Source organism: Sinocyclocheilus grahami, unplaced genomic scaffold, assembly GCF_001515645.1.
Source record: "Sinocyclocheilus grahami isolate Dianchi unplaced genomic scaffold, SAMN03320097.WGS_v1.1 scaffold456.1, whole genome shotgun sequence".
NCBI lineage: Eukaryota > Metazoa > Chordata > Actinopteri > Cypriniformes > Cyprinidae > Sinocyclocheilus > Sinocyclocheilus grahami.
This window is the reverse complement of record NW_015505635.1, coordinates 1,523,331-1,536,655: the sequence shown is the minus strand read 5'-3', so window position 1 is coordinate 1,536,655 and position 13,325 is coordinate 1,523,331. Positions and strand designations below refer to the sequence as shown.

Genomic DNA, 13,325 nt, shown 5'->3' with positions numbered 1-13,325 from the left:
ATTTCTCCAAATCTGATGAAAAAACAAACTCATCTACATCTTGGATGGCCTGAGGAGGGTTAGTAAATTTTCAGCAAATTTTAATTTTTGAGTGAACGATTCCTTTAAACTAGATGTCACCTAGCATGTAAAAGTTTTTGTCCCCCTCTGAAAAAGCTAATGCAAATAAGACAAGGGGTTCAGTGACTCTACTTCTGTCCATTTATATTGGAGTGGAGTGCTTTAGTGTCTGTATTTGTGTGTACAAATGAGATGAAAGTACTGCGGCAGTATTACAGGAATGCAAATGTATGTGTGTGTTGTTACATTTCCCATGTCAACGAATCATGATCAGCATTTGGGAGTGTTGGATTTTTTCACACCAACAGCAGAAATGTCGATGCAGTGCATCTGTATTGTGGATAAACGGTATTTATTGCAAAATGCTTTTCATTTATATTTAGATATTTCAGGAGGGAGACAGAAACTTATTTATTATTTTACACTTGTGCCAAATGGAATTTCTAAAGTCGGCTGAATAAACATACCCAGCTTACAACAAAACATAAAAAGTTGCTTATTTGTCTTGAGTTTCTAAATTCACTTTCCTGTTTATGCTCCACTACAAAATGTGTAGACGGCAGATTTACAATGCCGCAACTTCAGGGCACAGACAGAAGAATTAAATTCTAGTGGGAGAGATCTTGTTTACAACGCTTTGATGTTTAAGCGATTGCTGCAAGGGGTGATGTAAGGACAATACAAATTATTTAAAAAAAATTTTAAAGCAATACCATAAATAAGTGGACGACTTATTATGAAAACTGATTCTCAGAATGTAAAATCCAAAATAAGTCATTCGATAAGCATTAACCCCATTTAATATGACACATGTATACCATCGCTGGTGTGGCCAGTTGGGTTTAGAGGTCACATAAATAGGTAAATTGAGATCACCTGTGTTGTCAATGGGCTTGTTTCTAGTATAAATACACCTCAATCTGGTAGGTCCAACTTTCTGTTGAGTCAGTACTGTGGCAGAACCACCATTAAAATGGTCATATGATGTTGCTAAACGTACTTACAGTCTGTGAGTCAGAACAGCCGGCATTGTAGTCTACTCTCCCAGGATCAGGAAACAGTCCTCCATAAAATGCGCTGCACACATCTGAATATTTGGGTTGAAGTGTTCTGGAACAGTGTTGTAAATACAACTGGGTTAGTTCACCCAAAAATGCAAATTAGCTTGTTTTACTTACCCTCAAAGCATCCTAGGTGTATATGACTTTCTTCTTTCAGACGAATCCAGTCAGAGTTATATTAAAAATTGTCTGTGATATTTCAAGCTGTTTAATGGCACTCAGCGGGTGTTGCAGTTGAACAGTCCACAAGTCGTCAAATAAAGCTCGCACATTCATAATAAAATGTGCCGCAGACTGCTCCGAGGGATTAATAAAGGCCTCCTGTAGCGAATCCATGTGTTTTTGTAAGAAAAATATCCATATTTCAAACGTAATAAACACTTTTCTCTCACTTCCGCTGACTGTCATACACTGAAGCAGTTCCGGCGGATGACGTAGGATGCGCAGCGTTGCGTAATTAGTGACAAATGCGGAGAGAGAACAAAACAAAATGCAAGTCATGAATTAGAAGTACAAACCGAAGATTTGCAAAGAAAAATGTCGGAGGATTTCGATATAAACCAAGGGGAGACTGGTTTTCCTTTGTTAAAGTAAGGAAACTTTGCTTCCTTTGCTCCTATTAAACAAACTCGCGAGACTAGCATATCTCAGAGGCGCGCGTGCTGCACATACGTCATACGCCTTCCGCCGGAACGGATCAGCGTACGGAACAAGCTTTATTTCACGACTTGTGAACTGTTGAACTGCAACACCCGCTGACTGCAATGATAGAGCTTGGAATAGCCAGGACAATTTTTAATATAACTCCGACTGGATTCGTCTGAAAGAAGAAAGTCATATACACCTAGGATGCTTCGAGGGTGAGTAAAACACAAGCTAATTTTCATTTTTGGGTGAACTAACCCTTTAACCACTGATTTCTAGTCGTGTCCTCTTTTGGAAGGCCTAACAAAGTAGTTTCGCTTTCACAACGAAACACACATCGCCTTCATGACATGGCGGCGGCGGCAACAATACTACAGCGAGAATAAAAGTTACGCCTTCTTTCTTTGCGTGAACATTTGGGCGTGATGTAGACATGTGGGGGCGTGTTAGAACGAGTCGTTTTAGGTAGGCGTGGTTGACTCTTAACTTTTATAAAGAATATCTCTTTGGATTTGAGACTTTAGTCTTTGCAACTTTACAGATCTTCTTTATGCACCAAGAGCTTGTAACACTCCAAAGAGAAAGGAAAAATTTAAATCGCATCATATGACCCCTTTAAGGAAAAAAAGATCAATCTAAGCAGCTAATTGAAAAGCACAAGGAAGGAAATGGATACCAGAAGATTTCCAAGTCACAGAGTATCCCTTGGAGTGCACTTAAATCAATCATTAATAAACGCAAGAAGCTGTAAATCTAAGGGAAGCCACCAATGACAACCAGATACCTACGGTCTCAAGTGAAGGGCTAAAAGTTATTCTCACACAAATTGCCTTACTAAACACAATTTTTTGTAATATGGTCGCAAATCCCAATCTGATTGATCATTTATGGGGGAACTTTATAAAAAAAAAAAAGATGTTCGCACACAACCAACATGCAACCTGACCAAGCTTGAGGAAAAAACCCTGTAGTGGCCAGATGTACAATGTGTGTTGACATGAAAGAATATTTTATTGTTGATCGGTGTCAAAAAAGCTTAATTAATTCTTCTGAGGCTAAATGTTGTAAAACATAAAAGCTTCCAAGGGGGGTGAATACTTCTTACTGGCTCAGTACGTTTGTAAAATCATGTTAATTAACACATTATTTGGATTTTACCATCACATAATTAACTGAAATGTTTTGAACTAATGTTCAAAAGCACGAAAACATACAGAAATCAAACTGGTGGTATAAACTTGTGCAGAGAAAACACCAACAGAGCAGCTTGATAAGCACGATTTCAACATGACCACAAATACAACTGTTGCTATTGGCTGCAAACATTTAGCCCATTGTAGGACGACCATCAGATCCGGGTCACTTCATTCTGTGGGTCACTGGTGCATATCACTGTCGTGCCCATGAAACCAATAACTCTACACAACCTCTAATGCTCTGTGAGAAGTCCGGTTTATGTTTAAAACCACTGAGACACAGTAAACAAGAAAGCATAAACTATTTCTCTGTTGGTCCAAGATTGGTTGGTCTCCGTTACTTTCCACTCCACACCAGACGAAAGCAATTAAAAGCATTTCAGCTGCTTCTCCTGTAAATGTGAACATCTTAATAGAAAAACAATGACGTATTTACAACATCATGAAACCTGTTAAGAACATCTATGGGCCATCTTTAATAATAATACAATCAAAAACTACTAATGCGAAACAAATGAGAATGAATGCATGGGAATTGTAATTGCAATAAAAATTCAGTGATCTGGATGTATTTCCATGAGAATCTGTTTTGACAGGCTAGCCTACTCTAAAACAACAAACTCAATCTACAAACTAGTTCAGACGTGAAGAAGGTTTGTTTATAGACAATTTACCTGTACTGAAGTGTCATAGTTTACCGTGGTAAATACAGATGAATACACCAGAAAATGTCTGCCCTATTTTGAATTTCATGAGAAACGCGTTTATCCTTCAGGCCGATTTAGCGTCACGTGATCAAACATTCCCGCCTTATACACAATTACACAGTTTTCGCCTAATAACGGTTATACAGTTACTGTTACTAGAGTAAAACTCAGTTAGAAATTAACACAAATTTATAGAAACATTCTGAAATGCAGCTATTACACTTGGAATTTGATTCTATAGCGTTTTACAATATAAAAAACAGCAGAAATAATAATTGCAGTTGACTAACTCTGGTATTTGGCAGAAACTATGGTAAAACCCAGCTATAGATAAATAAAAACAATTTATGTGAATATGTTTTTTTTTTAATGTTGACGATTATCGATTAATACAGATGCTGAACGCAGGTAATGATTGACACGCCTTACAGCCAATCAAAAAGAGAGTTGAGTTTGGGGGGCGGAGAAACACGCAGGTGCGCCTGAGAAACACGTGAGACTGCGCACTTCGCAAGAGACCACCGCAAAAGACAGGTATGATATTTCATATTTATTTGACTTAATCTATATATCAAATAATTTTTTCTACGAATCAAAAAGCGGAAATTGCATTAAGGACGAGGCTAAATAAAAGCTGATATTTGTTAAATGTATTTGTTTTTTGTTTTTTTTACAACGGATACGTAGTCTACGTGACTAAGTGCCTAAGTATCCGATGTGTGAAAAAAAACTCTGATGAATATGGTAATAAAGCAGATGTCAGTAATATGGAACTTTTCATTTCGACTTTTATAGAGAAAGATGAAATAGCCTATAGTCTCAAGTCTGTCGTAAAACATGAGTGTAGCCTATTGTGTTTTATGGCGGTTTATGTGTACACTTCAGTTGCCGTGGTTACATCCTATGAGTTTATGTTTCCAAGACAACAGAAGTCGCTACATTAAAAGCACTTCCTTGTTTGCCCACGAGACGTCTTGAGCACCACCTCAGTGCATTTCTGCATTCTTCATCTCTTGCCAGACCAACCTGAAGCTGCAGGCGACTGAAGTGGATCCACCGAGACTGTGCTGAGGTGCTATGGCCGCAGATGCAGTGCAGGAGCTCAGGCAGCAGTGCCTCAAGAGAGGCGCGGCGGGAATCAAGGGTCTTGGAAGGCAAGAGGAATGAAAAAACAATCTACTGTGAATATATATGAGTCTGTGGTTTCGAAGAAAGACTGAGGGGATGAGGTGCAGCATTAGTAAAGCTGTTGTTTTGATTCCTGCTTGAAGCTGATGATGAATGATCACCACTGTGCCCTTGAACAGGATAGTTACCTTTATAGGTTACACCAGGGGGACTGAACCAGTGATGGGACGAATCTCAGGGAAAAACAAGTCATACTTCACCACAAAATCAAGGCATATTTCCACCCAAAATCAAAAGAAAAAAATAATAAGAAACTGCATTGTACATAGAGAACATTTTCATGAAAATGAAGCACATTACTCATTGTGCATTCAGATGCTTCACTTTTGAGTCGTTGATTTCTTCTCAGTTGTGATACTCGATAGATTTTCATATTGCAGTATTTTTCTGTTACAGTAAAAATGCTGTGGTTAAATGATATTCATTTAAAGGGGTCATATGATGCTTTTTTTAAAGATCATTATTTTGTGTATTTGGTGTAACAGAATATGTTGACATGCTTTAATGTTCAAAAAACACATTATTTTTCAAATACTGTACATTATTGTAGGTCCTCTATGCCCCGCCTCTCTCAAACGCTTCGTTTTCTACAAAGTCCCTCCTTCCGACAAGCGCAGTCTGCTCTGATTGGCCAGCTGACCCAGTGCATTGTGATTGGCCGAACACCGCAAGCACTCGTCAGAAATGTAACACCCCTTACCATAATCACGAGCTTCATCTTTCAAAATAAATGTAAAGACAGAGCCCGAAAGGGGAACAGAGTCACGTGACAGACACAGGGATGAAGCTGGTATGTGTTTGCAGTACACAAGCCACGGTTAAGACTGCTGACTCCACAAGAGCTTGTAACACTCCAAAGAGAAAGGAAAAATTGAAATCGCATCATATGACCCCTTTAAAGGCAGCAACTGAGCTATGTTTTTAAGTTAAATTAGTTATATACTTTTATAGGAAATATAATTTTGGGACATGGACATGTTCTTGACAATGCGAGGTAATAAATCAGTATTTTAAATATTCATCTTTCTGTTTAATTCTTTTACAAAGGTAGAGGATTTGGGGGGAAATTATGAAAATATGTTTTAAGTTTAACTAAGAATATAAATTCTTTCCAGGACGTTTCGCATCATGGATGATGATGGCAGTAAATCTCTAAACTTCCAGGAGTTCGAGAAGGGGCTGGAGAACTACGGCGTGTCTGTGGGGAAGGACAAAGCACAGCAGATCTTTGCCATGATGGACAAGGATGGAAGCGGCACTATCAACTTTGATGAGTTTCTTGAGAAATTAAGGGTAAGAATGCACAAAAAAGTAAGTTTTTCGTGTTCATTTCAATGCAACCTGCTTCTTCTGTTTCTTTGCTTCAGCCTCCCATGTCGAGCGCACGGAGACAGGTGATCGATCAGGCTTTTCAGAAGTTTGATAAGACAGGAGACGGCGTTGTGACCATAGAAGATCTACAGGGTGTCTACAACAGCAAACATCACCCCAAATACAAGAGCGGAGAGTGGACAGAAGAACAAGTCTTCCGCTCTTTCCTGGAAAACTTTGACTCTCCGTATGACAAAGATGGAAAGGTACCTCCAATTTTTCAGATATGGGATGCATTTTCAGTCTGATAAGGGTCTGCAGACTAGACAATATTACCATCATCATCCTCCTTATATTTCGGTGCTCATATTTTATTATAATTTTACATATTAACCAAAAAAAAAAAAATGTGTAGGCTGAAGACTTAGCTTATTTTAACCACCTTCTTTCATAATAATCGTCACTTCCACTACTAAATTTAATCTATACAAAATATATAAATAAATAAACCACATTAGGACTTTATACATACCTGGAAATTACACTTTTTTAAAAGTTATTCATAATTTGAGTTTCGCATTTGTTTATCACCTTATTTTTTATCATTTTTATCTGAACATTTAAGACTGTAATGTAAATGAGCTCTTTGCATGTGAAATGAGAAATGATGCTTCTCTTAACTCAAGTAGTCAAAGGTTAGCTGTTATTAATGTCCAGATAAGGCCTGTTAGCACTTATAACGATAAAGATTTTAAAGTTTTAAAAGTCGTTCTAATTCTATGAGAATATGAAGTTCGCATCGCAACTATAATGAAGACACAGTGGAGAATTACTTTCAGAACGATTTTTGTCCAGCTGATGAACGATAAAAACAATTACAACCAATCAGAGTCCATCCTGTTTTAAAGAGCGCGAGCATTTAAAGCGGCAGATGACAAAACTGCAGTGCGCCTTTAGAATAAACAGAACGTTGCTGTGTTCTGAGGATGATAACTAGGCTATAACAACAAAGATAAAGTTTTAAAAGTCATTCTAATTCTGTAAGAATATGGAAATAATATCGTTGGACTGAGTTTCAGAACAATTGTTTCGAGCTGATGAACGATAAAAACATTGACAGCCAATCAGAATTCTGCTTTGAAGAGCGCGAGCATTTAACGACGGTGGATGACTTCCAAACTTAAACAACATTAGCGCCGGGTTCAGGCTACACGATATTTTTGTCGGTCACAATAGTCACTGTGTCAGATTACACGATTTTGACTCCTAAAATCTTGTCATGTCGTGGACAAGAAACATGTCAGACTCAAGCGGCAACCTCCCGCTCTCTCTGGTGAAGCCAACAAGGAAGTGACTTAAACTGTTATTCATCAACTGGCCGCTAGAGGCTGGCCGCAAAAGGGAGTCAATCCCATAGACTCCCCATGTTAAAATGCCCAACTTTACAGCAGAAAAAAAACGTTTACAGCCTGGTTCAAAAAAGGATTTTGGTCTATATAGCTAATTTTGCCCTTCATGACAACTGTGAGCGGGGGGAATTTTTTTATAACTCATCCGTTTAAATTATATTAAGCCTTAAAGTTCTGCATAATTAAGGGCGTGGCCACTTGAGTGACAGGTGGATTGCAGCTGCTGTCACCACCGTCGAGCTAGGTGGGCGTGGCTTCAGCAACCTGCTCCCGCCTCTTTGCCCATTTTCGATTATCCGGGAGTGACGCGCTGCCAAGATGGCGATGGCCGCCTCCGCCCACTTTTGAGCTTCAAAAACGCTCTTCGGAAATCTACGGGTGTCGTCACGGACACTACGTCCATGTTTTTATACAGTCTATGGTCAGACTACACGTTGCTTCCCGACCATTCATCTTTAACAACGCACGTGATGTCATCGAGAAGGCGGAACTAGCGACTGACTTCCAAAAACAAGAGTGTAAACATTGCTGAAGCGCTTCCGCTATAGTTCGCCAGCATTTTTCTTTCTTTGTTCTGTCGTGGTAGTCCCTGGATGACACATCATACAGGCAGGAGTACTGTTGCCACAGCTCCACGAACCTTTCCTCCATCTCATAATCCCACCTAGCAGCACCATCATCTCTCTTTCGTTCGCCATGTTTGAAACCTGTGTCTGAAAGAGCTTCTGTGCTGCTATTGGTCAACGTCACCAATGTGACAGAACTTGTCGTGGACGACGGAAAAAAAATTAAACATGCTAGTCTTTCTGTCGTGAAGCATCGCAGACGCGGAATCGGTTGTCGTCCACTATGACACACTACACGAGCTGAAACGATGGAATCTTGTGTCCCGACGCCCATTGTCCTTTACGAATCCCCACGTCAAGCAAATCGTGGCAAAATCGGGCTAAAATCGTGTAGTCTGAACCGGGCATAACGTGCATTTGTGTGGACGCTAAAGGCCCGTTTACACTAAATACGAAAGAGATAAAGTTTTAAAAGTCGTTCTTTAAATGCGCAGCAGACAACAAAAACAGCACCTGCCTATAATAAACAGAACGTTATGCGTTAGTGTGAACGCAAACTATCGTTCTTGAGGTGAACGGGCCTTTAGTCCTGCTGGTAACTCCACCATAATGGGGGAAAAGGTAAAACATTTTTATTAATTGATGCCAGTCAAAATGTGCTGTGTATTCTAATAAAATGATATCTTTGAAAGCGTCCATAACGTGCTAAACTCTTGTTTCTTCCCGTGACAGGTGACGCTGGAGGAGTTTGTGAACTATTACAGCGGAGTCAGCGCTTCTGTCGACAGCGATGAGTATTTCATCACCATGATGAAGAACGCATGGAAGCTGTAGTCATCACCATCATCAGCGCTCAGAAATCAGTTTCGACGCATTCGATTTGTCATTACAAAATGTTACTGAAATGGTGTCGATTGCACAATATTTACTTGTTGAAATCGTGTCTAATTAAACTTCTTTGGTTTCCACATCCTGCTTTAATGTTTCACACACTGCTTGTTCCCAGAAAACGAAATGAACGCATGTGAATCTTGACCGGGACACGAGTAAACAGCGTGACAGCTGTCAAAACCCGGGCTTGTAAGACATCAGCTTCCAAAGAGCTTCATTGACAAACACTCCTCAATCACTCAATCGCAGCAGCTGTTTAGATTGTAAACTGGTGCTTCTATTGATTTGATGCAGTTTTTGTTATCGCGAGCGCCTGTGTTTGCGGCGCCATCTGCTGAACATTAACATCATCACACATGTCCTATCCAAATTAACCAAAATAACTAACAATCTCAAGTTTGGGACAGTACGATTTTTCTTAATACATTTATTCATCAAGGACGCAATAAAATGATCAAAAGTGACAGTAAAGACGTTATAATGTTACAAAAGGTTTCGATTTCAAATAAATGCTGTTCTTTTGAACTTTCTATTCAAAGAAGGATCATCAAAGAATCCTGAAAAATAAAATGTAGCAGTTTTCACAAAAATATGAAGCAGCACAACTGTTCTCAACATTGATAATCAGAAATATTTCTTGAGCAGCAAATCAGCATCTTAGAATGATTTCTGAAGATCATGTGACACTGAAGACTGGAGCAATTCAGCTTTGATCACAGGAATAAATTACACTGTAAAATATACTTAAGTGTAAAAGAGTTGTTTTAAATTCTAATAATATTTCTGATCAAATGCAGCACTGGTGAACAGAAGAGACTAGTTCCAAAAACATTCAGATTCATCCACATTTAACAAATTCAAGAAAATGTATGGATTATTCCTAGTGAGAAACTGAAGTAGAGGCCCACGTTTTGACATAAGACAAATTTTTATTTCAAATGTTTCATCTTTTTTTTACCTTTGATATTACTATTTATTTTGTAAAGGAGTTCGGAGACATGGTGTGCTAGTAAGCGATAATATACGCATAGAAATTTACAGAACATTCAAGGGTACACGTTTTTTTTTTGTCCTTTTCTTTTTCCTGTCTAAATGCACTCAAACTTCCAACACACTAAGAAAATCTTCATTTTCTGACAAATCGTCTCCAAACGACATGAAAATGGATAAAAAGTTAATATAGTAAATCGATATAAAAAAAAAAGGTCAACACAATACAAACTCTCAGAATATGGAAAATAAAAACAAATACCGAGATGCTGCTTTAAATGTTAAATTCTCATCAGATCAACTAAAAAAAAAACAAAAAGAAAAAAAAAGAAATGTTAAACATGATCTGCCCCTAAACGAAGCTACACAACTCAGTTTGATGTTTCAAGGGATGTTGGGGTGAAGATATTTTTCTCTTGTACAGGGGGCAGATGTAGAAACAGATTCACTACAGCACGAGTCCGTGTGCCCGTTAAGTCCTTTATTCGTTAACACCAATGAGAAATCTAACTATCATCTTAGCAGACTAGTAAGAGTGTCAGCTTGTCCTAGAAAGTGAGCAATATCCAGGAGACGCTCAGTGAAGCTGGCAGAAATCAGCTGGGGAAAATGGTACAACTACACGGAACACAGCAGAGGTCAGGTGACCGTGGAGCTTCCAGCCAGCCGATTGGCCGATAAGCGCAATGATGCGGCGAGGTCACGATGAAGCCGAGAGCCAATGAAAAGAGAGAGAGATAGAGACAGAGAATGAGTAAAAAAAAAAACGGTCCCACGGTAGAAACTGCAGTCTTGATGAGCCACGTCTTAAACGGAGAGAGAGGAACACCCTCACGCTCATCAATATGATGAGCGACCAAGTCCGATGCCATACATGGAAAAGTGTTTTTTTTTTTTCCTTGTCTTTTTAATTTGTTTGTTTATTTGCAGTCCAAGTGAAAAAAAAAAAAAAAAATCCAAATTTTCAAAAAATGTTGGGGGACCCTCACGCTCATCAATATGATGAGCGACCAAGTCCGATGCCATACATGGAAAAGTGTTTTTTTTTTTTCCTTGTCTTTTTAATTTGTTTGTTTATTTGCAGTCCAAGTGAAAAAAAAAAACAAACTCCAGATTTTCAATAAATGTTGGAGGGGAAAATGAACTACAGAAGTTTGGGCGAGAGAGACTCCGCTCCAGGGGTCCACGGCTCCGGTCCGAGGGGGCCATGCCAGTCTGGGCTGTCCGCAGAGATGCCTGCGCTAAAAACCCCGGGGGGCGGCTGTGGGTCGGGCTGCTATGTGCTCTCGGCTGCTGGGGTCTCGCTGCTCTCACAGTTACCTGGAAGAAAACAAGTCAACGTTAACGCAGAAAATATACTAGAAAACAACAGGCTGAGCAATGCAATCATACCTTATCAGTTAGCAGTAAATATAGGTTACGTTCACACTGCGAGCCTTTGTGCTCAGTTCCGATTTTTTTTTGTATAGCTGTTCACATTGTTGTTTTAAATGTTGCCAATATCAGATTTCCAGTGTGAACAGATCATGGTTCTGAACTGACCCGCATGCACAAAAGAACGATACGAACAGGGTTTCCAGATTTTCACAACAAAATCCGCCCAATTCTTTCTCAAAACTAGTCCAAAACTAGCCCAATCAGGTTCAGGAAGGTAAAAATCACGTTAGTGGGGTCGTGTCAACCCACAAAGTTGAAAAACATCCCACGGCAACAAAGGAAAAAGTAGCCCAATTCCGCGGGGAATCTGCGGATTTGGCAACACTTGCGCAGTAAACACGGAGGATATAAAGCAAGCGATTATGCATTTATTTATAATGTGATCTGCTACAGAAGCCAGTGAAATCATGCACAGGCAATATGAAAAAAAGGATGTGACAAAAAAAAGCAGAGTTTTGAAGCTTTTATGATACGAGCCCTCATGTTTTGCTTGTAGAGTTGTCACTGTAATACACATGAGTTCTGACACATCACACTTCCACTGATTACCTTTCCACTACTGTCTTGATAACTTTGGGTATGTCAAATCTTTGAAGTGTCTCCCGTCAGTGCGGAATTATGACGAATGTCGATCTAGAGCGACGTAAAAGCCGCATGAAATCCGACATGACTGTTCACACTGCGGTCGCATTGCAAAACATGTGACCTGTATCAGATTTAATACCACATATGGAAGTGGCACAAATCAGAATTGAAAAGATTAGATTCCATGCGGTTTGTGCCGTTCACACGGTCATGACAAATACAGATCTGAGTCACGTGTGAGCAAAAAAAAAATCAGATTTGGGCCACATTTGCCTGCAGTGTGAACGTAGCCTATTAGGTATTTCTTAATTACTCAATATTTGAGATATTAATAATACTCGTCAAATTCACAGGTCTCATTTATAAAACTACACTGAAAAAAAATGGTAACATCTACATTAACTGGTTTCATTCAAGTCAAAAAAAATTTAACATCGGTGAATCCACCTAAATACATTTATTTATACCAACACAACTAGATTTGTGAGTTAAATCAGATAGAAATAGCCCTAAAAACTGCTGGTCACCAGCAATCATTTTGCATTAGTTAAAATGAACCAATGAGTAATACACTTTTTACAGCATTTATTAACCTTTAAAATAAAAATCTAATTGTTCATTAAGTCACAGTGCATGTTACAACTTTTGATTTGAAAAATTGTATTAGCAGATGTTGAAATGAACACTAAAGATAATAAATGGTGCATATATACATATATTCATTGTTAGTTCAAGTTAACTAATGTTAACAAATAAAACCATATAATGTGAAAGCAGTCTACAGATTTTAAAATGAACAGTTGTTTGCATTTCATAATGTATTATTGTAATACTGAATGACTACATTCACTTATAAAACAGCATAAAATACTGATTTTTCCCCCACTGTGTATATATATATATATATATATACACACACATTATTAAAATAATTATCAATTCAATTATATACATGCGTATGAAATTTCAAATATATAATAAACAAATACTATTTAAAACTATTTATTTGTTTTAAATCAAAATATACATCAAATTAAATATATATTTGATATATAATTTAATTTACATATATATATAATTAAATGTAAAATGTTATATTAAAAATTACATATAATTAAAACATTCAAAATTATTAAACTAAAATACTTTAATTAGATTAATTTTATATGTAATACACATTTAACATTTTTTATTTACAGTGGGGAAAAAAAGTATTTAGTCAGCCACCAATTGTGCAAGTTCTCCCACTTAAAAAGATGAGAGCGGCCTGTAATTTTCA

At 38.1% G+C, this 13,325-nt stretch overlaps 1 protein-coding gene across 1 annotated transcript; it reads left to right on the top strand.

Annotated features, from left to right (window-relative positions):
• Positions 1 to 4,071: 4,071 nt before the first annotated feature.
• Positions 4,072 to 9,098, top strand: LOC107552688 (calcyphosin-like protein). The gene is made up of 5 exons (XM_016234633.1): positions 4,072 to 4,203; positions 4,690 to 4,823; positions 5,973 to 6,150; positions 6,225 to 6,434; positions 8,876 to 9,098. Exons 2-5 carry the CDS (start codon positions 4,747 to 4,749, stop codon positions 8,975 to 8,977), a joined length of 567 nt encoding a protein of 188 aa, XP_016090119.1. The 5' UTR covers positions 4,072 to 4,203; positions 4,690 to 4,746; the 3' UTR covers positions 8,978 to 9,098.
• Positions 9,099 to 13,325: the final 4,227 nt, after the last annotated feature.